The sequence below is a fragment of the Salvelinus sp. IW2-2015 genome, linkage group LG6.2 (genome assembly GCF_002910315.2).
Source record: "Salvelinus sp. IW2-2015 linkage group LG6.2, ASM291031v2, whole genome shotgun sequence".
Taxonomy (NCBI): Eukaryota; Metazoa; Chordata; class Actinopteri; order Salmoniformes; family Salmonidae; genus Salvelinus; species Salvelinus sp. IW2-2015.
The window spans coordinates 21473172-21498149 of record NC_036846.1 but is presented as its reverse complement, the minus strand read 5'-3'; the positions used below and the strand labels follow the sequence as shown (position 1 = coordinate 21498149).

The window sequence follows — 24978 nt, the reverse complement described above, 5'->3', positions numbered from 1 at the left end:
GTACCTATGATGAAAATTACAGGCCTCTCTCATCTTTTTAAGTGGGAGAACTTGCACAATTGGTGGCTGACTAAATACTTTTTTGCCCCACTGTATATGGTAGAGTGGCCATACGGAAGCCACTCCTCAGTAAAAGACAGATGACAGCCCGCTTGGAGTTYATCAAAAAGCACCTAAAGGACTCTCAGACCATGAGAAACAAGATTCTCTGGTCTGATAAAACCAAGATTGAACTCTTTGGCCTGAATGCCAAGCGTCACGTCTGGAGGAAACGGGGCACCATCCCTATGGTGAAGCATGGAGGTAGCAGCATCATGCTGTGGTGATGTTTTTCAGCGGCAGGGACTGAGAGACTAGTCATGATTGAGGGAAAGATGAACGGAGCAAAGTACAGAGAGATCCTTCTCCCCCAATTGCTAATTTTGGCCGGGCGGCCAGCTCAAGGAAGAGTCTTGGTGGTTCCAAATTTCTTCCACTTAAGAATGATGGWGGCCACTGTGTTCTTGGGGACCTTCAATGCTGCAGAAATGTGTTGGTTCCCTTCCCCAGATTTGTACCTCGACACAATYMTGTCTCGGAGCTCTATGGTCAATTCCTTCAACCTCATGGCTTGGTTTTTGTTCTGACATGCACTGTCAACTGTGGGACCTTATATAGACAGGTGTGTGCCTTTCCAAATAATTTCCAATCAATTGAATTTACCACAGGTGGACTCAAATCAAGTTGTTGAAACATCTCAAAGATGATAAACGGAAACAAGATGCACCTGAGCTCAATTTCGAGTCTCATAGCAAAGGGTCAGAACACTTATGTAAATAATGTATCTGTTTTTATTTTAAATAAATTTGCTAAAATTTCTAAATCCTGTTTTCGCTTTGTCATTATGGGGTCTTGTGTGTAGATTGCTGAGTTTTTTTTATTTATTTATCCATTTTATAATTAGGCTGTAACGTAAAAAAATGTGTTGAAGTGTTGTGGTTGCAAGTTCACCTGACTCGTCTAAACCTCCTCTTTGGGGTGCTGCTATAGGCCAACAAGTGCTAACAGTGCTTCTAAGTGCTAACAGCGCTGCTAAGTGCTAACAGCGCTGCTAAGTGCTAACAGCGCTGCTAAGTGCTAACAGCGCTGCTAAGTGTGCTGCTAAGTGCAAACAGTCAGTATTTAGATAATAAGTGTGCAATGCTTGATAATGTGTGTGATTACAGAGAGGTATATTTTTTACCAATAGTGTTGGATCTGTCACATCTACTTGCATTGATCATATCTTCACTAACGCTGCATTGCTTTAATCCAAAGCAATATCAGTTTCCATTGGCTGTAGTGACCATAAGGGGAAAAGGGATACCTTGTCAGTTGCACAACTGAAATGTGTTCAACTGAAATGTGTCTTCCGCATTCAACCCAACCCCTCTGAATCAGCAAGGTGTGTGGGGCTGCCTTAATCGACGTCCACATCGTCGGCACCCAGGGAACAGTTGTTAATGGGGGTGAACTGGGGCAGAACGGTTGATTTTTCCACATTGCCGGCTTGGGGCAAAGGATTCGAACCAACTACCCTCCGCCCCTTATTGCTGGGAGCCAAATTCTTCACCCACAGTCTACTCTAGTAATCCTCACATACTGTAWGTAGTTGATGGTTAAATGCTTTGTCCGGCACACTGAGAAGATCCTACATTAGTCTAATTTCTAGCCAAACAGTTAAGAGAAATTAGGACTAATGTAGGATCTTCTCAGTGTGCCGGACAAAGCATTTAACTATCAACTACTTACAGTATTTGAGGATTACTAGAGTAGACTGTGGGTGAAGAATTTGGCTCCCAGCAATAAAGATTTTTTTGAATGAAGGACAGAAAATGACGATGTAACTGAATGTTTACATTACCAGAGCATAATGAACAACTGAGTGTGAACACTATTTACAATTTAAAATGCGAAGGTGACAGCATTTTGGCAATAACAAGGAAACCCAAAGTGCCAAAGGTTGGGCCTAAAGTAATACAAAATGAGTGTGTCCCCCCACAGGCGTGGAAGGAAGCTAAAGTAGTTCCACTGCCTAAAAATAGTAAAGCACTCTTTGCTTGCTCTAACATCCGCCCAATCAGTTTGCTGCTTGTTCTTAGTAAACTGATGGAGAGGATCGTGTTGACCAAATACAATGCTATTTTTCAGAGTACAAATGAACTGCAGACTTTCAGCATGCATATAATATAGAGAAGGGCACTCATCTGAGTGAGTACAGTACAAGTTGACAGATGATTGGTTAAAAGAAATAGAAAATAAGATGACAGTTGGAGCTGTATTGTCAGATTTCAGTACAGTCTTTGATGTTATTGATCATAAATTGTTATCACATGGTTGGAGAGTTATTTATCCAATAGAACCCAGAGAGTGTTCTTCACTGGAAGCTTCTCTAACATCCGATATGTGACCGACCTCAAGCACCCAAGCTAACTGGCTAGAGAACAGCTCACGGAACATTACTCACCCTATCAGAGCTGGTTAGGCTGTTATGTTATCCAGAGGGTTGGTAACTGCAACTGTGCCGTCAGATTTTTCGTTTGTAAATTCAGATCGTTTCGCTCTCGGAGCGTTCAGTGCGCTTTGGCCAATGAGTAGGGTTGATCCGAACGTTCTGACCTCACAACGGCAGTCAAGCACCCAAGCTAACTGGCTAACACTGGCTAGCTTGTTAGCTACTTCCAGACAAATGAGAACACACCACTCTGACCATTTTACTCCCCCTAGCAGAGCTGGTTAGGCTGTTTTCATGTTATCCAGAGCTTTGGTGACTGTAACTGTGCTGCTAGCAACAATTTAATTGTGCTTTTTTGCCGACGTTTACTGACACCGGCCATATTCATCAATTATTCTGCGCTCTGGCACACTCAGAGGAGAGTGAAATCAGAGTAGATGACCAGACTGAATTTACAAACGCATACAAAATGGTTAACAATAAACCATAATCCCAACTCATGACGTTACTACCCTGCACGAATCTGCAGGTAGCTAACCAACTGGATTCAATGTTAGCTAGCTAACAGTCTATAGCTAGCCAAGCAAATGGCTCTGAGATACGAATAATAAGATCATACACGTAGCGTTAGATAGTGAGCCAGAAAGCTAATGTTAGCTAGCTAACAGTACACTTTAACTTGAAATGAAACCACTTTCTGTCAAAATTAGAAACATGTATTATCTGAAAATGTAGCTAGACTATCATTCATGGATGGACGTGTCTCCTGTCGAACGCTATGGTTGCCCTTAGTTTGAAGATGTAATCCGGAGACAGGTGTTTTCTCCATCTCCTYAGCTATCATACTCGAATTCCACTGACTTCAAAACTCGGTCCTCCAGAAAGTGGAGAGAATCACTTAGGCAGTTTTACTACGCGATACGTGTAAAAAAAAATATTTAAAAAAGCCGCGTTAGACAGGATTACCTACACATACTGACCAGCTCAAATAGACAGAACCATGCTATATGGCAGACCAATCCAAACTCATCCCTCGGCATGTCCAGCCCACTCATTATCTCAGCCAATCATGGCTAGCGGGAAGGTTGCTAACTTTTCTGTGGCTAAACCAACTAGGCTCGTAATTTAACAATTTTATTTGTATTTACAGATGGCATACAAGTTTGTTATTAAGCCACATGAAAGTTCACRTGTTCGAGAAGGCATTTCTGCCAAAAAAAGCATTTTGATTAAAAAAGTTTATGTTCAAACGGTTCTCCTGTGAAGTAGTGACCCACGACATATGCCTAGTTTCCTGAAATGGGTCACATATGAACAGTGCGGTGTCCTTCAGGGCAGTTGCCTTGGGCCGTTACTCTTCGCTATTTGATTTGCTACTGGTCTTACACAAAGGTAGAATGGCTATGTACGTGGATCAATCCACATTCTACATCCCAGCACCCAAAGCCAGTGAGCTCACTGCAATTCTAAATAAGGAGTTACAGTCAGTATTCGAATAGGTGATTAATAATAAACTGGTATTAAATACATCTAAAACTAAATGCATTGTATTTGGTTCTAAACATTCTCTAAGACCTAAACTGGAGTTGTACATAAAGGGTGTGACCATTGATAAAGTTGAAGAAGCTAAACTTCTAGGTATAACATTGGATGGTCATTTACCATGGTAAAGTTATTTTAAAAAATTGTTTTAAAATCCTTATTGCTGGGAGCAAAATTCAAAGTTGTTGTGAAGATGGGGAGAGGTATGTATGTTACATAAAAAGGTGTTCTGCATTTTTTTACACCAAATCAACTGTACTAGTTGTTCAGGCTCTGGTCTTGTCCCATCTTGATTAATGACTGGTAATATGGTCAAAAAATTACAGATTGTCTACATAATCAAATAACATTCAGCTCAAACAGTTGTCTTGTTAGTCATTGCATTTCAAATGTGTGTGACTGTCCTTGTCTATCAGTTTTTTGTTACTTGTCATGTTTTGTGTTTTTTGTGGACCCCAGAAAAAGTAGCTGCTGCTTCTGCAAAAGTTAATGGGGATCCAAATAAACAAATCTTTCAACTATTACAGTCAAACAAAGTAAAATGGTTATTAATTATTTGAAAGGTGGGGAAAAACCATGAATTTGAGGTTAGAGAATCGATAGGCTACATAATGGAAGACGGTGAATCTGCCATCCGTGCATCAGGCTAGAACAGCATCATGGGCCTGGGTTGGAAGGACGCATTTTACAATGAACATTTGTCTACATTGATATTTGTAAACCTGCCTTTTGTCAATGAGGTGATGCTTAACGAAAACAGTGTAACAAATTGCTGATAGACCACTTAAAGTCCTATTAGAAAATATACTSAACAAAAATGTAAAACGCAACGTGCAACAATTTCAAATACTATGCTGAGTTACAGTTCACATAAGGAAATCAGTCAATAGAAATACATGTATTATGCCCTAATCTATGGATTCCACATGACTGGGCAGGGGCACAGCCATGGGTGGGCCTGGGAGGGTATAGGCCCACCCACTTGGGAGCCAGGCCCAGCCAATCAGAATGAGGTTTTCCCCACAAAAGGCCTTTATTAACCCCCCCCCCCCCCCCCTTTAAAACGATGTTGGAGGTGGCTTATGACAGACAAATTAACATTACATTCTCTGGCAACAGCTCTGGTGGACATTCCTGCAGTCAGCAAGCCAATTGCATGCTCCCTCAAAACTTGAGACATCTGTGGCATTGTGTTGTGTGACAAAACAGCAAATTTTAGAGTGGCCTTTATTTGTCCCCAGCACAAGGTGCACCTGTGTAATGATCATGCTGTTTAATCAGCTTCTTGATGTGCCACACCTGTCAGGTGGATGGATTATATTGACAAAGGATAAAATGATCACCAACAGAGATGTAAAAAATGTGTGCACAAAATTTGAGAGAAATAAGCTTTTGTGCATATGGTACATTTCTGGGATCTTTTATTTCAGCTCATGGGACCAGCACTTTACATATTGCGTTAATATTTTTGTTCAGTGTATGATAAAAAAATATATAAACTATAAGGAATTTAGTCTACGGGTAGAGCACACGTTAAAGAGCTAACCTCCACTAGCTGTAGCCAATATATCTATCGGAACATTTACCTATAAAATAACAATTGTATAAATGTTGTATGTTTTATTAAGACAATCAAATGTATTGGGTGATATTCATATCACCCGTAGTCTCTTCATGTAAAAATTAAGAAAACGCATTTTTTCCTATAGCCACTGCCACCCCACCCATCTCTCGTAGTATGACGCTATCAATACACTGCCTGAAATAACGGGGGGGGGGGTTCATTCACATCACCGAATAAGTGAAGAGGCAAACGGTCGCAAAAATGAATGATCGAATCCGATGCGTTTGTTTTCAATGTAAAAAAGAAACAGACGTTAATTGCTTCCAATGGTAAAATGATGGTGCACCATGCAAGAGAGTGGAAACACACCGCAGGTTCTCTACATCCATCGCAGCCTCCCGTCGAGAAGCGAGCGTAGGCTACCCGCACATATTTTCCGTGTGCTGGCAGCATATTCCGTTACATTTTGCACTTACCTGCAACTTGCATGTCCGTCCAGGAAAATTTGGGCGGACAATGTCGAACTCCGCGACGAAAATCCAATGTTTTACTGACGTTTTTTTCTGGCCTTTTCCCCGACTGATGATCTCGTTTCTCTCAGCGCCTATCCGTTATAATCCACCCCACACAAAGAGCAGAAAATGGCTGCAAGTGCATTTCCTTAAAGAGACAGTTACTCACACACAGGCAGGAGGATGGAACTGTGGTGCTGAATATGGCCAATGTTGTTGCACAGACCAACACTCTACCTTGCGATGATGCTTTTGTATCGTCAAAATAAAACAATATATTTGCAATGTCGCCTATCTATCGCTATTCTCTACAAACTATTCCCCTTGAAATTATATCATAGCCATTAGGACAACATTGAAACGTGCTTCACATTCTTCCCCATTTCCATTTGATTGGATATTGCAGGATATTACTTACTTACCATGCACAGCACAGGCACCTCAATGACCCGGTTTCCAGGACAGATGGTGTCAAACTGAACTTTGATCACATCAACTACACACGATACAGCGTCCAGTCCTTGACATAACTGTATAGGCCTAGTATGCCATCTTAGAGGCACAGGTGTTTTTAGAAGAAAACTAAATATTTTGAGTATTTCATTCAGTCACCTTACAATGGATTGTATAGAGATTTAATGGAATAGCCCTAAAACTGCATAGGGACCCTACTGTATGGAGTTATCTATATCTATCTACTCCTGTATATGTCGATCTATCTCTATTTATCTATTATATTCATCTACATACATCCATACTCCCACAGAGATCATATATGTAATTCTATGTATACTTTCTGCCTGACAGGGTATTACTATGCCAGTACTTGTACCCAGTCAGACCTCGTTGTCACAGCAACCAGAGCAGGCATGTAGGGCTGTCTGGAACCCCCAGACTCACTTCATACTTTATCAGGGCAGTGTGTTTGTGTGTCTGCGTGAGAACACTGGATACATTAAAACCGCCTACAGTTAGACTACTACAGTTACTGTATAGACAAGTGAACTGTAATGAGTATTATGCATTGTGGTTATTTGGTATTAAGACTGCAGTAGCCTGCTATACAGAGATCCTAGTACATAAGAAAGTCTGTAGATGACGGGAATAGCCTGCATTATGACATCATGGGTAAATGGGTTGTGGGTGCCCTCTGATGGTCAGACTTTGAGCGACAGACAGTAAAATCAAACAAAAGTAAGCTTATGAAACAACTAATTAACACAATAGACAGAAAAAATGTATCAAGACACAAGAGAAGTAGATTTCTACATTTTATTAAAAAAATATGGTTTGCTACAAAATAAATAGAAACTTGAAGGAAATTAATAAATAACATAAACACAGCTAGCTAAGTATATTTCGTACAGTATCTTCAGTTTGGTTGAGCAAAATTATTCTGGCATGATTTACCCCGGATAGCTGGTCAGCACACCAGGTTTGGTTGAATGGCATGTTTGTTCAGGCTCAGAGGTCTGAGAGTGAGGCCAGCTCGTGCAGCAGGAGAGCAAAGGAAGGACGGTCGTCTGGTTTCTACACAAGAAGAGACAGATCAATCAAAAGACATTATGCTTAAAACACATGCTACACTAAGAGCACAGGTAAACCAACCTATCAAGCTGAATCAGTAAGGTACAGGTAAACCAACCTACCAGCAGTAACCAGCTAAGGTAGCATGGTAAAACAAACTATCAGCTGAATCAGTAAGGTAAAGGTAAACCAAGCTATCAAGCTGAATTCATAAGGTACAGGTAAACCAACCTACCAAGCAGAACCAGTAAGGGTACAGGTAAACAACCTATCAAGCTGAATCAGTAAGGTAGGTAAACAACGCTACCAAGCTGAAATCAGTAAGGACAGGTAAACCAACCTATCAACTGAATCAGTAAGGTACAGGTAAACCAACCTACCAAGCTGAACCAGTAAGGTACAGGTAAACCAACCTATCCAAGCTGAATCAGTAAGGTAACGGTTAACCAACCTACAAGCTGAATCACGTAAGGTAAAGGTGAAACCAACCTACCAAGCTGAATACTAAGGTAAAGGTGAACCACTGATCACTACAGGTAAAGGTGAACCAACCTACCAAGCTGAATCACTAAGGTAAAGGGTGAGTCTGTCTACTGCAACATTTCCAAACTCTGTCCTGGGGACCCAAGGGGTGCACATTTCATTTTACCCTAGCACTGATCAAATAATCACTCTCTGTCAATCACCACCACCCAACAGCACCCACCCACCCAACTACATACACCCCCCCCCCCACTACACCGCACCCAACTACACCCCCCCACCCACACTACAATACAGCCACGCCACGCCACTACATACAACACATACATCATCCCAACTACACCCCACCAACTATCACCTACACTGCACTACACACACCTACACCCAACTACATACACCCCCCCCCACCCAGCCACTACCGCCCACCCAACTACATACACCCCCGCCCCACTACCCCCACCCATGACTACACCTACCTCACTACACCCACAACTACACCAACACCCCCACGCCAACACCACCCACCACCCACCAACTAACACCCCCCACAATACAACCACCCTTACACTACACTACACCCCACCACTACACTAACAGTACAGGTGAGTCAGTAAGCTACAGGTGTGAACCAGGTAGATCATTCCACCCACCTCCTTCAAGCACCACTCCATGAGGAGGTGCAACCGCCTCTGGGGCTGTCCTGGGTTTCAGCAGCCTCAGACCTGCATTCAGGGCTCACACACTCACCGTTAGACCGGTTGTCATATGGCAGACGGCCTCCGTATACACCTCCACATAAACACACTGGAGGAGAGGAAGTGGCGAGATGGGAGTAGAGGGGAGGAGAGAGGAGTGGGGAGAAGGGGAGGAGAGGAGTGGGGAGGGGAGGAGGAGTGGGGAGAAGGGGAGGGCAGGAAGGAGGGAGTGGGGAGGGGAGGAGGAGTGGGGAGAAGGGGAGGAGATTCAACATTCATCATCAACCTCTAATATGATAACAGTTTTGAATTTGAAGAAGCTCAGTGTCCGAACAATGGCACAACAGTCTCACAGAGAAACAAATAAACTACCAAAGGACCAGACGGTCTCAGAGAGGATGAATAAACCTACCAAAGGACCAGACGGTCTCAGAGAGGAATAATAAACCTACCAAAGGACCAGGACGGTCCTCAGAGAGGATGAATAACCAGCCAAAGGACCAGATGGTACCTAGAAGAAGAGGATGAATAGAAACCTACCAAAGGACCAGACGTCTCAGAGAGGATGAATAACCTACCAAAGGACCAGATGGTCTCAGAGAGGATGAATAAACCTACCAAAGGACCAGAGGTCTCAGAGAGATGAATAAACCTACCAAGACGATGGTCTCAGAGAGTGATGAATAAACCTACCAAGGACCAGAACGTCTCAGAGAGGATGAATAAACCTACCAAAGGACCAGACGTTCTCAAGAGAGGATGAATAAGACCTACAAAGGACCAGATGGTCTCAGAGAAGGATGAATAAACCTTACCAAAGGACCAAGACGTCTCAGAGAGGATGAAAAACAACCAAATGGACCAGATGTCTCAGAGAGGATGAATAACCCTACCAAAAGGAACCAGACGGGTTCAGGAGAGGATGAATAACCTACCAAAAGGACCAGACGTCTAGAAGAGGATGAATAAACCCTACTATTAACCTTACCCAAAGGAACCAGACGTCTCAGAGAGGATGAATAAACCTACCAAAGGTACCAGACGTTTCAGAGAGGATGAATCAACCTACAAGAAGACCAGAATGGTCTCAGAGAGGATGAATAAACCTATCTCAAAGGACGCAGGACTCTGAGAGGATGAATAAATCTATCCAAAGGGACCAGACGTCAGACTTGCTGCTGAACTTGCAGTACTTGATGACCTCAGGAGAAGACCACTTGATGGGGAACTTAGAGCCCTGAGAGCTGGTGTATTGGTCATCTAGAACAAACCTGGTAGGACAGGGCAGGAGAGGACACACACGGTTATCTGCGTGCATCTCTGCAGCTTCCATGTATAGATGCACTTAGCCCCCTACCGAGTCTGACCGTTTAATGCACAGGTGGTAGTTCCCCTGTTACCTTAGGGCGGGTCACTGGTTCAAGTCTTCAACTGCTCTTCACCCTGAATCATCATATATTCTTGCCTTTATTGAAAACACACAACCTCAATGAGCATAAACCTGTCTGTCACAAACTCACCTGGTCATTCCAAAATCAGACACCTTCACCACGTTGTTGCAGGAAACCAGACAGTTTCTGGCTGCCTGTGAGGGTTGGGTTCAGAACACACACTTATGATCTGCAGTAGTTTGTCCATCTTCTATACTATACACTCCATTATCACTGAAAATACATCTAGGCCTTAACCAAGCAGAGATGTCTTACAGTTCCTTGATGCTTTGGCCAGTGAGGTAAACCAACCCTTTCTAAGTTGTTCTGTGTTTTGTTTATATACATTAATAAAATATGTGTCTGTAAAGTGTGTTGAGACTTGTTAAATGTGCTTAGAATAAATTGTGACTTGACTGAACAAGCTCACACGCAATCAAGAACGTATGCACGCACACACACATGCTCAGGTCTGAAAGTGTCTTTGGGTGGGTTACCAGGTCTCTGTGGATGAAGTTGTTGCTCTCCAGGTATGCCATCCCTTCACTGACGTCCAGACACATCCCCAGTAGGCTGTCCTGGGACATACGCCCCCTCCTGGCTCGGAGGTAGTCTGACAGGCAGCCCTGCTCCATCAACTCAAACACCAGACACATGGGAGAATGCTGTGTACACACACCATACAGCTGCACCAGCTTACAGTGGGACAGCATCCTGCAACACCAGACACATGGGAGAATGCTGGTACATACATCACCATACAAGCTGCAGACCAGCTTCCAGTGGGAACCCGCATCCTGTAACAACCAGACACATGGGAGAATGCGGTGTACAGCACACCCATACAGCTGCACCAGCTTACAGTGGGACAGCACCTGCAACACCAGAACATGGGAGAATGCTGGGTACACACACCATACAGGCTGCACCAGCTTACAGTGGGACAGCATCCTGCACAACACAGACACATGGGAGAATGCTGGTACACACACCATACAGCTGCAACCAGCTTACAGTGGGACAGCATCCTGCAAACCAGACACATGGGAGAATGCTGGGTACACACACCATACAAGCTGCACAGCTTAACAGTGGGACAGCATCCTGCGAACACCACAGGACACAGACACACACACACATACACCACACACACACACACCACACAGCAAGGTACTCGTATATCACACACACACACATGCGATCTGATTAAATGTAGTTAATTACATAGTATGGGTACAGGGTGTCATTTAAGACACAGCACTGCATTTGACGTGAGTCGACTCTGGTTATATTAACCCACTATGTAGGGAATAGGGTGTCCTCTAAGATGTCCCCCTCACTATAAAGTCCACTCACGTCATGACCTGGCCTCCTCTTTGGAAGTCCTCCTCAGACATGGCTCCCTTCCTGACCATCTTCAACAGCTACCCTGCGCTCTCTCCACCGCCCCTGGAGTACCAGGCCAAACTGACCGCGGCCCCACTTCCTCACCTAGAGTCAGCTCTGCCGGGTCCACCCCACTGACTCTGGATGGGGGAGGAGGGGGGAGGAGAGAGAGGGAGGAGGGAGGGGGAGAGAGAGGGAGGAGGGAGAAGAGGGAGATGGGAGAGGGAGGGAGGAGGGTGAGAGGGAGGGGCGAGGAGGGAAGAGAGAGGGAGGGGGGAGAAGGAGGGGGGCGAGTGGGAGAGAGAGGGAGGGGGGGGAGAGAGTGCATAGGTAATAATGACATATCTAATGCAATTATTTGAAATAATCAAGCCTGAACACAACATGGTACACTGTGGTTGCCTGCCACATTCTCTCTCCAGGTAGTCCCTCCTGTCTGGAGGTTTTCAGGGTGTGGTGGAGCTGCCTGGTAACAGCTGGGGCTGCTACACCTGGGTACCTCATCACAACACGTGTCTACCTTACATCACAACTTATGTCATCCCAGTCCTAATGCTTTTAGAATAGCAAACACATAGCAATTCTCACTGTCATGCATATGTTTGGTTTAAGCATATCTTTATTACACAGTAACCAGGTTTTGTATATGAGGCAGACTTTATTTTACACAGTAACTTATCTATACATATGTGTGTTATAGACACCTCTGGTGGTGTATCTGCTTTGTGTTTGATATCTTTAGAATTGTCATGTAATTCAGGATTAGGAAACTTCCATAGAGATAGTTAGAGGACACTCATCTGCCCATGCTGTAACAGACACTACAATGGCACAGATGCAAAAATGAGTCCTCTAACTATCTCTATGATACCTTCCATAATCAATAACCAAACAAAATTGCTGCTGGCGCCTGGAGACAGAAGCAGCAGGTCGACCTCTGACCTAGAGTTCCGCAGGGCTCTGAGAGCCTCTCTACCCTGAGAGACAGGATCCCTCAGTCGCGTGATCAGACCTGCAGAGAATACACACATGAACGCACACACACACACACATCACACACACACACACACACACACACACACACACACAACAACACAGCACACACACACCCATCAGCACACACACACACACACACACACACAGGTTGAATGTCAAGATGAAACAACAAAACTATATTTGCATATACTGGGAGTTAGATCATGTAGAGGCATTAGGCTATTCTGCCTCAACAATAGAACACATTAACTATTATTTTACAGGCAGTTTCCTCTGTAGACTGTTGATGCAAGGAAACGATTCCACGCTATACTAAGGGAAGAACATCGGGACCATAGAACGTATAGAACCATTTCATACTACATTAACGCTCCGCTCCCATCTCCCTCTCTACTGTGGGAGATCCATGTGTGCTGGTGAAACCTTACATGACCCCTGAAGATGCCTTTATCTCAACGGACTAACAAACACAGTTTTGTGGTGCATGTCCAAATAGGTCACACTGGCCTGGCTGTAAACAGATGTATTAGGTAGCTCAGGTGAGCCACTGATAACCTAAATACCTGCAGCGTTGTGTTGGTGGTACTGGATGAGCTCAGGAATGGTGCTGAACAGGTATTTCTCTGCCAGGTAAAACTTGGACTCCTCTGCCTCAGACTGTCTGATCTGGTAGTGCTTCACCCGCGGGTTCTTCTGCCCGTTGGATCTGAACGGGGTTCATCATCATGTAACTACGTCATAGCAAAATCTTTAAAGTGGCAATATGCAGTTCAAACAATAACAAAGCAGACAACCCGCCACTGTTTTGGTAAAAAGCTGAGGGATGGGGCTGGAGACATGTAACCACTTTCAAATTCATAGACAGAGCTAGAGATGTCCCAATACCAATCGCTGATTGCCCCTTTAACTGACTGTCATTGAAGCTGAGTGACATGGCTGAAACAGGCAGTAGTTACCCTGGGGCTTTAGTGAAGACAGACACAGTGTAGACGCCTGCATGCCTGGAGTCTCGCACCATAAAGGCTCCTTCCTTACCCTGCACAAACACAACATTCCATTTCAGTAGGATAAATCATAATTGTATCTGTTGAGTCCATTAGGTTGAATTTGTTGTATGTTACACCATACTTGAGTGACATAGAAATTGCCTTTTCAATCTCTACTCATGGGAATAAGGCTTGACATGATAACACAGTGAGCCAATGTCACACTACACAACCCTCCCCTCCCACCATCACACTACACAACCCTCCCACCATCACACTACACAACCCTCCCCTCCCACTGTCACACTACACAACCCTCCCCTCCCACCATCACACGCCCACCATCACACTACACAAACCCTCCCTCCCACATCACAGCTACACAAACCCTCCCACCATCACACTACAACAACCCTCCCCGTCCACACAACCATCACCACCTCACCCACACAACCTCCCCTCCCACCATCAAACCACTACACAACCTCCCACCATCACAACTACACAAACCCTCCCTCCCACCATCACACTTACACAACCCTCCCCACATCACACTACAACCCCTCCCACCATCACACTACACAACCCTCCCTCCACACACTACACAACCTCCCACCATCACACTACACAAACCTCCCCTCCCACCATACACTACACAACCCTCCCCTCCCCACTGTCACAGCTACCACAACCCTCCCACCATCACACTTACACAAACCCTCCCCTCCCACTCACACTACACAACCCTCCCACCCATCACACTACCACAACCCTCCCCTCCACTTCACACTACACAACCCTCCCACCATCACACTAACAACCCTCCCCTCCCACTGTCAACACTACACAACCCTCCCACATCACACTACCAACCTCCCCATCACACTACACAAAACCCTCCCCTTCACACACAATCACACTACACAAACCCTCCCACCATCACACTACACAACCCTCCCACCATCACACTACACAACCCTCCCACCATCACACTACACAACCCTCCCACCATCACACTACACAAACAACCTCCCACCATCACACTACACAACCCTCCACCAATCACACAACACAACCCTCCCACCACACACTACACAACCCTCCCACCATCACACTAACACAACCCTCCCACCATCCAACATACACAACCCCCACCATCACACTACACAACCCTCCCCTCCCACCATCACACTACACAACCTCCCCTCCACCATCACATACACAACCCTCCCCCCCACTGTCACACTACACAACCCTCCCCTCCCACCATCACACTACACAACCCTCCCCCCACCATCACACTACACAACCCTCCCACCATCACACTACACAACCCTCCCCTCCCACTGTCACACTACACTAAACCCTCCCACTGTCACCACTACACAACCCTCCCCCCCACTGTCACACTACACAACCCTCCCACCATCACACTACACAACCCTCCCCTCCACCATCACACTACACAACCCTCCCTCCACCATCACACTACACAACCCTCCCCTCCCACCATCACACTACACAACCCTCCCCTCCACCATCACACTACACAACCCTCCCCTCCCACCATCACACTACACAACCCTCCCCTCCCCTCCCACTGCTCACACTACACAACCTCCCCTCCCACTGTCACACTACACACCCTCCCCCATCACACACACAACCTCCCACCATCACAACTACCACACCCTCCCCACCATCACACATACAACCCTCCCCCACCATCACACTACACAACCCTCCCACACACACTACACAACCCTCCCACCATCACACTACACAACCCTCCCACTGTCACCATGCACCATGTCTATCTGTCTGTAAAATCCAGCATACATATTTACAACAGGAAATCCTGGACCTGAGTAAACTGCACCGCAGTTTCAAATGTCATGTTTCACTCTGTGTGTCTGTGTGTGTGGTGTGGTGTGGTGTGTGTGTGTGTGTGTGTGTTGTGGTGTGTGTGTGTGTGTGTGTGTGTGTGTGTGTGCATCTTGCAAAATGCAGCTTTTGGGATGCAAAAGATTTTCAGGATAAATTCAAAACATGAACATCTCATTCTCAAATGTGATCAATAATAATTTTTTTAAATTCACATATATATATTTTTTTTAGGGATTACAAAAACATGCTTTCAACCAGTTTTGTCTGGTTGTAATTCTGATAACCTTGCTTTTTGATTGAATCAAGCCCAACATGTCTTTCCTCTCTCTTCTGTAGTCCAGTTAAATACCAAGCTGAAGATGGTCGGCGTTGTTTTACCTCTGTCATCAGAAGTTCCTCAGCTCTCCCTCTCGTTATCTCTTTGTTGTACCATCTGAAAAAAAAGAATGTGAATTAGAAACAACAAAGACAACCAATAAGATGTCTGAAATAAAAGGCTGAACAGGGTACAATTGTTATTTTATACTTTATAAATAGTCAGGAAAATTGTATTTGATATAAATCAGACTCACTCAAATCTGTTGAAGTTGTCGCAGGATTTCTCTGCTATATACATGCAAGGTACAAAACCTGAGTTTCTATTGAAGGAAAGGACAAAATGGGATGAATACTGTAGGTGTGTACAACTATAAAACCAATAATACATATTACAGCTAGGATCACAGGGTTGTCATAAGGTTATCATATGACATAGGGTTGTCATGGGGTTGTCATGGGGTTGTCATGGGGTTGTCATGGGGTTGTCACAGAGTCGTCATACGGTTTTCGTAGGATTGACAAAGCGTTGTCATATGGTTATCATGCTGTCTCTCCTTACCCTCTGTGGTCCTGTACCGTCCACCAATCATGGTGGGAGCTGTCAGTCAGGATGTACTCCTGGTCTTTGTGAAGGGGCAGGTCTGTGTCTTCATGGGGACTGTAGTTTTGTAGCGCTACCACCACCCTCTGGCCCGGGTCAGAGAGCCGCCGCTAGTGGCACGATATAAGGGAAACACTGATCATTAGCATTAATATGACTCAGAAACATACTGTACATTTACAGGCACAGTGAAGTAAATAGAGGCGACTTATCATGCATATTTACCTGTGGGTCCGGGGTTGGAGGGAGAGGCTTCTTGGATGCTACAGAAGAACATTTCCTGGTTAATTCTTCAAAGTTCTCGTGTTCTAACAGTGGTGGGAAAAGTACTCAATTGTCATTGTAAAGATACCTTAATAGAAAATGACTCAAGTAAAAGTTAAAGTCTCCAAGGAAAATACTACTTGAGAAAAAGTCTAAAAGTATTTGATTTTAAATATACTTAAGTATCAAAAGTAAATGGAATTGCTAAAATGTACTTAAGTCTCAAAGTAAAAGTATCAACCATTTAAAATTCATTATATTAAGCAAACCAGACGGCATCATTTGATTTAAAAATGTTGACGGATAACCAGGGGCACACTCCAACACTCAGACATCATTTACAAACAAAGCATTTGTGTTTAGTGAGTCCGCCAGATCAGAGGCAGTAGGGATSACCAGGATATTCTCTTCTCAGGACCATTTTCCTGTCAAAATGTAATGAGTACTTTTGGGTGTCAGGGAAAATGTAAGGAGTAAAAAGGATATAATTTTCTTTAGGAATGTAGTGAAGTAAAAGTAAAACTTGGCCAAAAATATAAATAGTAAAGTACAGATACCCTACAAAACACCTTAAGTAGTGATTAAAGCATTTTTACTTTTGTACTTTACACCACTGGGTTCTAAGCTGACATATGGAATTGTTTTAAAAAGGTGATGGATCATTTAGCTATTTGATTTAGAATTTTAGGACCCCTTTAGGTATCAAAAAAATAAATATATATGTGATAAAATATTGAATTTGGCCTTTACTACTATAGTCCATATAGAAACGTATTGAATAACACATTCATGAATGGCAAAAAAGAGAAATAAGGAATAAGGTTTGTAATGATGTTGCCCTGTTGGGTGAGGTTTATGACCCTCCCATAAATAAATTTCCCCCTTTTCTCTCCACTCTACAGAATGGACTCTTGGAAAGCCCTTTGTTAACATAGAGAGAGTTATGGTAACATCAAAAGGTTTTTAGAATGGAACAATATTTCCCTTTCTCAACCAGTTGAATGTGTCCTTTGGTGCTTAAAGAATATGATGTCAGATCAGTTGGTGTCTGGGACATTATATCTGATGTTAGGATGACATAATTTATATATTGGAAAGTCTGCACATTCCAGTTATCAGATTCACATGGAATTGTTGTGCAACTGAAATGTTTAAATATGAAACTATTTGTGAAAAGATTTAATGTAATTTTAGCTTCTAAATGAGAGACTCTTTAGTAAACTATGTAAAGTAAACTATGCTCACTCAGTGGCCACGCCCAAGTGAACAGACATTGGTTGAGAACTATGAAACACGCCCTTCTTTCCCCCAGTACAAAAGCCTGTTAGTTCCAGATGACATAAGGATGTCCATACGTTTAAAAGGACTAATTTCAACTACAACCTAACAAAATTAACATTTAGTTTCAGAAATGTTAGGACTGCTGTCCTAACGTTTAAAATGGCGAATTACAATGTGGAGGTGACGATCACCACGCTGGAATGGTGAATTTCGACCAGACCAGCCAGAATACAGCGCAAGCTGATTATGGCAACTTGGTATGAACTTTGAACGATTATTCACTAAAGAAGAAGTGATACCCCCTAGACGTCGAGTTATCAGCTGCAGCTGTACATGTACGTGGCCTAGGAAAGGACAGACAATCTCAGAAGAACGACAGGGTACTTTAACGTATCCGCTCTACAACACTACAACACTCTACAACAAATCTGTCCTTTGGTCTGATGAGTCCAAATTTGAAATTTTTGGTTCCAACCGCCGTGTCTTTGTGAGACGCAGAGTAGGTGAATGGATGGTCTCCGCATGTGTGGTTCCCACCGTGAAGCATGGAGAAAGAGTAGTGATGGTGTGGGGGTGCTTTGCTGGTGACACTGTCTGTGATTTATTTAGAATTCGTGGCACACTTAACCAGCATGGCAACCACAGAATTCTGCAGTGATACGCCATCCCATCTGTTTTGTGCTTAGTGGAACTATCATTTGTTTTTCAACAGGACAATTACCCAACACACTTCCAGGCTGTGTAAGGGCTATTTGATCAAGAAGGAAAGTTATGTAGTGCTGCATCAGATGACCTGGCCTCCACAATCTCCCGACCTCAACCCAATTGAGGTGGTTTGGGATGAGTTAGAATGCAAAGTGACGGAAAAGCAGCCAAAACGTGCTCAGCATATGTAGGAACTCCTTMAAGACTTTTGGAAAAGCATTCCAGGTGAAGCTGGTTGAGAGAGTGCCAAGAGTGAGCAAAGCTGTCATCAAGTTAAAGGGTGGCTACTTTGAAGAATCTCAAATATATTTTGATTTGTTTAACACTTATTTGGTTACTACTAATATGTGTTATTTCATAGTTTTGATGTCTTCACTTTTATTTTACATTGTAGAAAATAGTAAAAATAAAGAAAACCCTTTGAATGAGTAGGTGTGTCCACACTTTTGACTGGTAGTGTATATATTTTTTACAYATATTTCTTTTTTTGGCACAAAACTACCTCCATACTTCCATTAATTTGTATGGGTTACCTTCAGACGAGGCCTGTGAGAGTCTCCCTTTTCTATGGAGTGGTCATATTAGTATTTAGGCTAAACCATTCGAATGCTACAGACGTTATCGTGAAAAGATCGATTTTCGGGTCTGACAAACAACGCTGTAGCTCTGCCACTTTCCACCTCAGATGCGGAAGGGCGACATGGCGGATGTGGTGGATTGAGACGCAGCCCACGCAGAATTAACAGATATCTCTAGCTTAAACTGACAGATTTTGATGGGGAATTTTTTTATGTTACGTAGATTGACGCGTCAATAAGGTCTAGGGGGTTAAATTCACATTATAGGCAGTTATCATTATATACTTTTTAAAGGGATTATAAATGGTTTGTATGCAAGACAACAATAATCATCATCATAATCATAAGCATAATCATATAATAATGCATGTTATAGACATTGTGTGTGGGAAATGTGTTCTTCAAATGAAATAGTATTTTTTATGCTGTGGTGCGGTAGCTGTACCGTATCCCATAGGGTCGTACTCCTGACACCCCGTAGCCATCTTCTCTGTCTGGTAACAGCACCTCCACCTCCCCTCCATCCAGAAGTTGGGGTGATACTTCAGGAGTAATGCGTTGCACTTGGTCTCTTCATGGCAAGAGAGAGAAATTAAATACAGCGTAAGACATGGAGGCGCAAATGTGTCATAGAGCTTATAATATAATGTTGATAGAATTCTCTTAATATTATGTGTTGATTTTGGTATCTTATATGTTATGGTATATATATTATGGTATATATGAGAAAACTCAGCTCTGAGAGACTCAGTATTTTTATTATGGGTTTAACGTTAAACRTGTTGTCTTCCATAACTGCTGCTCACCTTCCTTCAGAGCTCGGACCCATCTCTGACGACAGTCGTTGTCCGGGGCGAAGATGTACAGGTAGCAGTTGTCGTGGACAACCTGTTGAGACATTTATGCATATTTGAAAAAACTGTGTCATGGCTTATTTATAAATGAAAGTCATTGTAAAGTGTTCCCAATGGTCAGTAATTAGCATTCCAATAACTAGCATTCCAGTAATTAGCATTCCAGTCATTAGCTTTCCAGTCATTAGCTTTCCAGTCATTAGCATTCCAGTAATTAGCATTCCAGTAATTAGCATTCCAGTGGTCTTACCTGGAAGGGGTACTTGTTGCTGCAGGGGATTGGGACTTCACTGCACACTATCTCCACACACTTGATCCTGGAGAGCTCAATGCAGCCTTTCTGGCTGGGCTTTTTCTGAAGATGAATACAGTTTTCTATCAACATCTTCACAACTTCCCATTTGCACATCAAACAATACAACCCCCATAAAGTAACTGTCATGTAAAAGTAATATTTCTCCATAACTCAATATATGATTTAAAAAATGACACTGCTGAACTGTAAAATGTAAAAGATTTTAACAAAATGTCATTCTTGCCAGCAATTGATAAACAAACAAACCACACAATTTGTCAATAAAAATTGTACATACCCCAGGGCGCTGTTCAGAATAGGTCAGGTCCTGGGTGTCCAAGACAAATAATCTTTCCTTGTAATTGCAGGGCGACGTCCTTCGCTTCTGTTGAGATTTCTTGATGAGAGTCCCCTTCAAGATTACCGTGGGGAGCATAGTGAACACAGATACCTGGCTAACATTGAGAGACAGAGAGAGAGAGAGACAGCAAGGTGGGCTGTAGAGTTAGACTGAACACCTATGGAGGAGTGGAGAGAAGGAAAAGAGTGTTGGGAGTTAGTGTCGTGTGAGTTTCCGGTGTAGATATAGGTAAACCACTTCCTTGAGCATGACAGATAGAAAGAGACCAACTCTCAGACACATACAAACTCATTCTGCAAAGATACACACTCAGACTAAGATGCACACACACACACACCCACACAAGTCGAAACATCACAAACTGCATTGGTGCACAGAACCACAGGGCCTGAGCAGCTCTCTCCCCAGAAATGAGGCTAAACACACACTTACAAAATTCACAGTTGAACAAATGCTATTATGCAGGTAACTTCCAAACTAATGAAAACATTTGAGTAAATGTGGTTCTTCAGTTAATTAAGCAATTAGCATCTCCTCATGCTTAGGGTCATGTATGAAAATGCTGGGCAGGCCATTATTTTGCCTACCATGGCTATGCTCCCATAGGATGACAATACCCCCATCCACAGGACAGGAGTGGTCACTGTATGGGTTTATGAGCATGAAAATGATGTAAACCATATACCAAGGCCCTCTCAGTCACCAAATCTCACCACACTTATAGGAGATTCTGGAGCCACGCCTGAAACAGCGTTTTCCACCACCATCAACAAAACACCAAATTATGGAGTTTCTCATGGAAGAATGGTGTCGCATCCCTCCAATAGAGTTCCAGACACTAGTAGAATCTATGCCAAGGTGCATTGAAGCTGTTCTGGCTTGTGGTGCCCAACACCCTATTAAGAGACTTTATGTTGGTATTTCATTTATTTTGGCAGTTACCTCCATATACACACAATATACAGTACARGTAACTGACTAAATAAATGAGATGCCTTATTAAAGGCCCAGTGTTTTATATATATTTCCCCACCATGAGGTTGGAATAATACTGTGAAATTGTGAACATTTTGATAATGCCCCTTTAGTGTAAGCGCCRTTTGAAGAGACCACCTSGTGACATCACCAGGCAGAAAATAAGTTAATAGACCAATAAGAAAGAAAGTCCCAAACCTCTCTGCCAATAACAGCTAGTTTTCCCCTCCCCACTCAGACCACACCAAGACAGTCCGAGCAAAATTATTGCTTGAGAAATTGCTCTTCGCTAAGAAGCTATTTTTATTTATTTTTGACCATTTATTTTTTTGCATACGTTTTAGCCAGTAATTCTGCAAGTAGCACTCACAAGCCAAATGTGGGCCAGGAAAATTACTGCGTGTACATCATGTGCCTTTTGCTAGCTGTCACTCATATGGCGAGAAGCTGAAGCTCATTGGATGAACTCGAATTGCTAGGGGCTGGCCCAGTTGGTGGAAAATGTATGGAAAATGGCACACCACAGCTTCCAGAAAATTGCTTTTGAGCTAGGGATTTCGTGGCTAATTGCAGTAAGACAGTAAAAATGGTCATAGTTTATGCATGTATGAATTGCACATTGACACATCCAGCCCAAAGCGGGAGGTTTAAAAACTATTTAGTAGTCACCAAAGTTCTGGAAGATGTCTTTAATTGTTAACCAGAAATGATTTGATATAGAGATTCATATAAGGGGTGGGTCTAATCCTGAATGCTGATTGGTTAAACCGCATTCCAGACTTTGTCTACTCCAAAAATAACCACAGGCTGAATCTAAGATGTTGAAATGCCTATTTACTCTKTTCCATCTGACTGCGCAATCCACTGTTTCATCAGCCCAGCCATACAATTTATAAACTTGAWYTCCACWATAAAAAGCATCTAGACCTTATCTCACATTTATTTTGCACTAACATTTCGTTTTCAACAGAGGATATTTGTATAAACCTTGCTGTCTGTCTCTCTGACATTTGCAACACTATTTCAATATTCAAATTCGATCTCCAGCTTTCGCATAGACAGGCAGGGAGCTTTTCTCAGCCGGTTTAAATTATGAATCCGCATCATTTTTATGGATATATGCAAAGACAAATCAGTAGAAAACAGGTAAAATAAAACTAAGTGCAGCTAGTCTGCAGCAGTGGTGACCCGTCATTCAGGGCACCTGTTTAGCTAAAAAAAAAAGATAGACCAACGCTCCACGCTCCAGGCCTCCTGTGCGTCTTCCCAGCCCGGTACGTCCTGTGCCGGCTCCACGCTCCAGGCCTGTGCGTCTCCCCAGCCCGGTACGTCCTGTGCCGGCTCCACGCTCCAGGCCTCCTGTGCGTCTCCCCAGCCCGTACGTCCTGTGCGCGCTCCACGCTCCAGGCCTCCTGTGCGTCTCCCCAGCCCGGTACGTCCTGTGCCGGCTCCACGCTCCAGGCCTCCTGTGCGTCTCCCCAGCCCGGGTCTACGTCCCGAACCGGACCGCCACCCATGCTAGATGCCCACCCGAGCCCTCCCCCATAGAGTCAGGTTTTGCGGCCGGAGTCCGCACCTTGGGGGGGTACTGTCACGCCCTGACCTTAGAGAGCCTTTTTATTCTCTATGTTGGTTAGGTCAGGGTGTGACTAGGGCGGGTACTCTAGTTTTTGTATTTCTATGTTGGCCTGGTATGGTTCCCAATCAGAGGCAGCTGTCTATCGTTGTCTCTGATTGGGGATCATATTTAGGCAGCCTTTTTCCACCTGTTGTGTGTGGGACCTTGTTTTTGTAGTGTAGCCTTTTGCACTACAAAGCCACACGTTATTTTTGTTACTCTTTATTGTTTTGTTGCTGGTTCACATTAATAAACATGATTAACGCCTTCCACGCTGCACCTTGGTCCAATCCTTCCAACAACAMTCGTTACAGGTGCTTTCAAGACAACTGGGAAGTCGGAACTCTAGAAAGATGCCCGAGTTCCTGACTTGGAATTCCGAGTTGGATAACGATTCAAAATAATTTTTCCCAGTTGTCTTGAATGCACTGAAATCGGAAGTCTAAGATTTCCAAGTAACGAGTTCCCAGTTGTTTTGAACACGCCAAATGTCAAGAAACCTGTCTATTTTGCTTGAAAGTATGTAATGTCACGGTTACAAAGCTATATGACGTTACAGAGATCATGTAAATTATCTGACATCTCAGAAAAGATTTGTAATGTATGTACTTCTTGTTCATGAAATTCATGCTAATGTTGGGTGTTTGAGCAAGAGCCCAATTGACTCCCATTCACTCTTTGAAGAAGAGCTCTCCTTGTCCCAGAATCGCCCATARTGCACCGTGTGGCCAATTGAAGACGCATGGGAAACATACACATTGGGCAATAAAACGATTCTAATGGAGTTCCCAATCTCCTAAAAAGTATCTGTGGCTAGTTTAAACTGATGCAGTGATTTTAAAGCCCGTGTGCTGATGATAAACGATTTTCACTAGATACGTCCTTTCACTTCAATACATCATTCCAGCTTCTGTGTTATCTGAGAAAATGGCCGTTAGTTACTTTCACCCTGTGTTACTTTCGTCCCAGCTCTCCACTTGTCCCGGCTCTCCTCTATGTCTGGGCCAGGTGGTGAAGTTAGGCAACATTACCTCTTCCACACTGATCCTCACCCTGGGGGCCCCACAAGGGTGCGTCCTCAGTCCCCTCCTGTATGCCCACGACTGCATGGCCTCACACAGCTCCAACTCCATCATCAAGTTCGCTAACGACACGACAGTAGTAGGCCTGATTACCAATAACGTTGAGATGGCCTACAGAGAGGAGGTAGGGAAACAACCTCTCCCTCAACATCAGAAAAAGAAAGGAACAAAGGCAAGCCCCCATCCTCATCAACAGGGCTGTTGCGGAGAGGGTGAAAAACATAAAGTTCCTCGGTATACACATGTTCTGAAATGGTAAAATCACACAGACACCGAGGTGAAGAAGGCACAGCAGCAATTCTTCAACCTGAAGAAATTCGGCATGTTCCCCAGGTTCCTTTGTTTTATTTTGTTTGTAGCTTTTTTTTGTATATATTTAATATTATAATATTCTTTTTTTACCCCWTTTTCTTCCCAATTTCATGGTATCCAATTGGTAGTTACAGTCCCATCACTGAAACTCCTGTACAGGCTCGGGAGAGGCGAAGGTCGAGAGCCATGCATCCTCCGAAACACGACCCTGATAAGCGGCACTGCTTCTTGAMACACTGCTTGCTTAACCMGG

The 24978-nt window shown here is 43.7% G+C and overlaps 1 protein-coding gene across 1 annotated transcript; it reads right to left on the bottom strand.

Annotated features, from left to right (window-relative positions):
- Positions 1-7349: 7349 nt before the first annotated feature.
- LOC111965532 (tyrosine-protein kinase ITK/TSK) lies at positions 7350-20900 on the bottom strand. Its single transcript, XM_070444161.1, is given in 21 exon segments — positions 7350-7621; positions 8752-8781; positions 8783-8835; positions 9529-9566; positions 9924-10067; positions 10317-10381; positions 10724-10940; positions 11583-11644; positions 11646-11705; positions 11707-11746; positions 12555-12624; positions 13172-13314; positions 13565-13644; positions 15860-15914; positions 16054-16119; positions 16359-16510; positions 16626-16663; positions 19674-19799; positions 20035-20116; positions 20333-20437; positions 20676-20900. Coding segments are annotated over 21 exon segments (1830 nt in total). The 5' UTR covers positions 20814-20900; the 3' UTR covers positions 7350-7555.
- Positions 20901-24978: the final 4078 nt, after the last annotated feature.